The 4,649-nt window shown below is 43.8% G+C and overlaps 1 protein-coding gene across 1 annotated transcript; it reads right to left on the bottom strand.

The window, feature by feature from the left end:
• Positions 1-219: 219 nt before the first annotated feature.
• On the bottom strand, positions 220-1,063 carry LOC133806550 (uncharacterized). Its single transcript, XM_062244638.1, has 2 exons — positions 722-1,063; positions 220-606 (listed from the first exon to the last, which is right to left on the bottom strand). Exons 1-2 carry the CDS (start codon positions 1,061-1,063, stop codon positions 220-222), a joined length of 729 nt encoding a protein of 242 aa, XP_062100622.1.
• Between the last annotated feature and the right edge of the window lie 3,586 nt (positions 1,064-4,649).

The raw sequence follows: 4,649 nt of genomic DNA on the forward strand, positions 1-4,649 counted from the left end.
CAAATAAAAATAAAGAAATAAAATTATTGAGCAGCAGGAGTGGTAGGAGGTTCTTGTTGGGATTGCTGGTCGACTGTAGTCCCAGCATCCTCTTCAGCACCTTCGATGCCTATCGCCAAAGAGATCTCAAGAGATTCCTGAGCTTTCTTCTCTTCTTCCAAGCGAGCAGCGCAGTTTGCCAGTTCAGCCTGTTCATATGCTCTAGGAGGTAGTTAAAGTTCACCCCTGGATGCTCTTCAAGAACAGGTAGAAGCATTTGAACGCCGCTCCCTTGTATTTCTCTAGGTTGCGAGCATTGGTTTCGTCGAGTCGTTTAGCGCGCTCCTTCTGCTCGGCGGTTTCTTTCCTGTTGATCACCAGGTCATCCTGAAGTTTGGAGGCCTCTTTAAAATTCAACACTGAAGCCTCCTTACACTTCTCCTTGGCATCGGTGATTTTAACAAATGCCTCCTGGTGTTTCCTCAGCTCCTCGCTCAAGCTAGCATTTTTCTCCTCGCCCGCTTTCTGCTGCTCGGCATATCTGGCCTCGACTGCCTTGACCTCCTCGAAAAATTTAGCCTCGAACTCCTCAGCTCGGCGCCAGCCATGCCCCATTGTGAGGATACCCTATGAACAAAAAATGAACAGTAAAACAGTCAGGGGCAATGAGAGAAAGTGTTGTTCAATTAGAGAAAGGAGGAAAGCTTAAGATGAGAATTTCAGACAGCTCGCGGCTGATGACCTGGTTGTGCGGTAGCGGAGGAAGTTGCGAGAAGGCCTCCTGGCTACGACGATGCCTTGAAAGCCTTTGTAGCTTCTCATGAGTGGTGTTGTAGGCGACACTCAACAGGTCTTTGGTTGAAGGTTGCCTTGCTTGCTCGGGAGGAAGGCTATTGCGAGGAGGAGGAGGTGTCGTATTCCTAGTAGGGGTGGGTGTAGCAGGAGGTGTTGGAGGATCCTCTGCTCGAGCCTTCTTGTTGAAGGGTTCACTACTGCCCTCCCCAGGATGCCGCCTGTTCGCTCTCTTTTTTCTCGGAGGAGCATCGTCATAAGTGTATAGGTCAAAGGCTTCTCTAGAAGGCATGACTGCAGGATGGAAACAAAAGATCAGATAATATAATTTAAGTTATTGAAAAGAGCAAGGGAGTAAGGAGAAAAGAAATTCTAAGTGATATACCCGAGCTATTATTACTGGTCGATACATTATTTATAGAACTATTGCTACACTCACTCTCTGCCTCAAAGAAGTCTGAATTTAAATTACTGATTGCAAATCTAAAGTTGCCGTCCCTGTCAAATAAATGACAGGGGATGGACAAGTTATCTAAAAGTGAGAAGTCAGTACTATTCTAGTCGGAAGACTCGAGTACAGGTTCGGTGTACTCAGGAAGTTTTTGCTTGCTCTTCCCATGTTGGGCAGGGGCAGCAGTAGCTCGAGGGTTGCTGGAAGGTTCCCGGATGGTCACTCCTGGTGCCCGCCGTCTCGGGGGTTGTGACACATCCTGTTGCTGCTAGAGGATTGCCTCTCCAGTTGCACTCCCCGCGGTGGACTCCCTCACTTCCTGGTGAACTGCCAGGAGGCCGACCAGCCTCAGATTTCTTTCTGTGACCAGCTCCTTGATGCTCTTCTCGATATTCGTCAAGCTGGCCAGGGCTGCGACCCTTATCTCCATCTCTGGAGTGGGATCTGGTCGATACCATGGACCTAGACGTAACATCAAGGTTCTAAGGACGGAGAAGAAAAACAAACTAGTAGAAAATAAGCGACCAGTGATCGAGAAATTTACCTCCTCGAGTGAAGGCCAAGTTATTGACGACCAGGTTTGTCGTAAAGAAGTACTCCTGGAAGTACTTTCCTACGTTAGATTTGTAGGTGATGTCGCTCATAAATGTACGAGCATACTCTTGATGGTAGAAATGGAAAAACCCCGTGTTGTTGTGGTTGAGGTTGGACTTGAGATTGAACAGGTAGTTGATCTTGTGCAGTGTAGGCACATGCAATTTTTTATGGTTGTAAAGGATATAGAGTGCTGATAGTACTCTATATTCGTTAGGGGTAATTTGAAAAGGGGCAACCTCGAAGTAATTGACCACCCCTTGAAAAAATCTGTGCAGAGAGAAGATTGCCCCTGCCTCGATGTGGTACCTCGACCAGGTGCTGAAGGCGCCTCCAAGCACGTTTGCCCTCTGGTCGGGTGAAGGTTTGACTAGGGTGATCCTAGGAAGATCATACTTCTTGAGATAATTGTTCATCATCCTAGCCAATATGATGCTAGGGGGGCAACGTACCAGTCAACGTCTGGCCTAAGGCCCTCGCGAGGCCGGGCTTTGGGTTGGATTTATGGTGGTACAGTATATATAGGCTGAGGGTTAGTTGAAGTGTCCTTGGTGTGAGGGGCAGACTGGTTAGAAGGAGAGTTGGTTGTTTCTTCTTTCTACGAGCAGTGTATTTCACGCAACCCATGTTAGGTTGACTGTTTGGAGGGCTGGTCAGTGGGTTTTGTTGTGAAAATGGGACTTTCGAAAACGACAATGACGGTTGTTCTTGATCCTTGAACAACAGCGCTAGGAGATCGTCGTCAATTGGCCTCTCACCTCCCCAAGGATCGTGCATGAATATCTGAGAATAGAAAAAAAGGGAGATGAGAATCTACGGCCAACCATTAGAATAAGCGGAAACGTTGGGATAACATTGCTCGTGTATAAAAGTTAAGTTTTTATACGACCAGCAGCATTCTAACGTAAACACTAAAAGCATGTGAGCAGTTTGGAAAAACAGATTAAAAAGCAGAAGTGAAAAGTTTTTTCAGAAAAACTTTTCGAATTCGAAATAGGCGGGAAAAGCCCATATTTTTCTGAAAGCATTAAACTCGAATTTTCACTTCGATTTTGGGCCCTAAAACAGTATTCCTACTTCCCACATTGATTTCTGAGCCTCACTTAATGTTTTAACCACTTAAAACTCCTATCTTATCATGTTTCTGTGTATGAGCCCGATTACCCCAAAATACTTTTTCTAAAAAACATTCAAAAACTCATACCCGAATACCAGAAAACTCGTGAAATTTATTTTGCATGGTATAATAGAGACAAGGAGTTCAAAAACTTACTTGGATTGCAGATTGTGTAGAAGTCACAAGTGTTGTTGGTCAAGGTTGGTCGGACATGCCTCAGATCACCAAAATTTTCTGGGCTTCTCTTGAGGATTTTTCTTCTGAGTTCTTGAGAGAGGAAGATTTGGTAAAAGGTAAAAAATGAGAAACGTGAGTTATTTATACTGGTCGTGGCACAGTTAAAGAGGTAATGATGGGGGTAAGTTTTCGATGTGTGGGAAATCATGTTAGCCGTCAAAACATTTTTGGGAAACTGCAACAATAATGATTATTTACTTTTTCGAAAAGGCGTTGACAGACGTGACAGGTCAAACGGAGAGCTGGTCGATTGAGTTTATTATATGCTGGTCGCAGTAAAATAAACTTGGGGGGCAAATGTTTACCCAAAAAAGATTTACCTGATGATGTGGCAAAATTAACATGCACGTGGAATACACGTGACTGTTTAAGTGAGTATGATCTGTTCGACCATCGACTAGAAGAGAATTCACTCAGCAGATGGCATATTTTATGAGCGACTAGTCTGGTCGCAGCATTTCAAATATTTCCTACAGATATGTAATTTCGCATTTATGTAATAATTGTGATTTCCATTTTTATTTAGATACATCTGTATTAAATGTAATTAAGGCCCATCAGCCCATGTAAAACTCTTGGAGCTTATAAATAAGACTCAAATGGTTCAAGAGAGGGGACTTTTTGGACTTTTGGATTTTTGGACTTTCGAGAGAGAGAATTATTGTGTTTTTATCCGCCGAAATTGTATTCATTTTGAGGCTTGTGATACTCGTGAACCCTAGTTCATTTATCATAGTTTTTGGGATTCTACATCAATAAGAACACTAAGTGGACGTAGGTTATTACCATTTTTGGGGCCGAACCACTATAAATCTTTGGTTTCTTTTATCTTTTTGTCTTGATTTCATCTCATTTTTATTGTTTTACTTGACTCTGTGTCGTTGACCAAATCAAGGGTCAACAGACTCGATTAGCGAGTTAAGCATAGTTTAAATTTCACAGTAACGGTATTGGAGTAACCAGGGTGTTACAGCCTCTTAGGCAGCGCTGTGGCACGTGTTTAGTTAAAAGGGAGGCTGAGCCTCTATCAAGGGGCGGGCCGCGACACTTAAGGGGTTTTGAACCCCGAGAGGGTTTTGAGTGTGGGAACTCAACCCTAAGGGCTCGGGATTGATCATACTACCCGATTTAGTGGAATTCAATGTCCTGGAGGCTAGGACTCGATCCGGAAGCCTTTATTCACTCGTTATTGTCGGGATCCTTTATCGTGGTTATGACTAGGTCATCACTAGGGGCTCGGAACAGGGATCGTACTCAAGGGTCGTTCGTTGGTAGCTTGTACTTGGACCAAAGGTAAGAAAACTACACCCAGTATATGATATACATGATTAGGGCTTGGCCTGAATGCTGAACATAGTCTTGATTTGGGCGTTGGCCCTGTAAATGCGCATGATTATGATTATGCCTGTGTCTATCTGTTTTAATGTATTGTAATGCATTGTATTTGTATGTATGATAAATGTATTATGTGATTATTTG

This window comes from Humulus lupulus, chromosome X (genome assembly GCF_963169125.1).
Source record: "Humulus lupulus chromosome X, drHumLupu1.1, whole genome shotgun sequence".
NCBI lineage: Eukaryota > Viridiplantae > Streptophyta > Magnoliopsida > Rosales > Cannabaceae > Humulus > Humulus lupulus.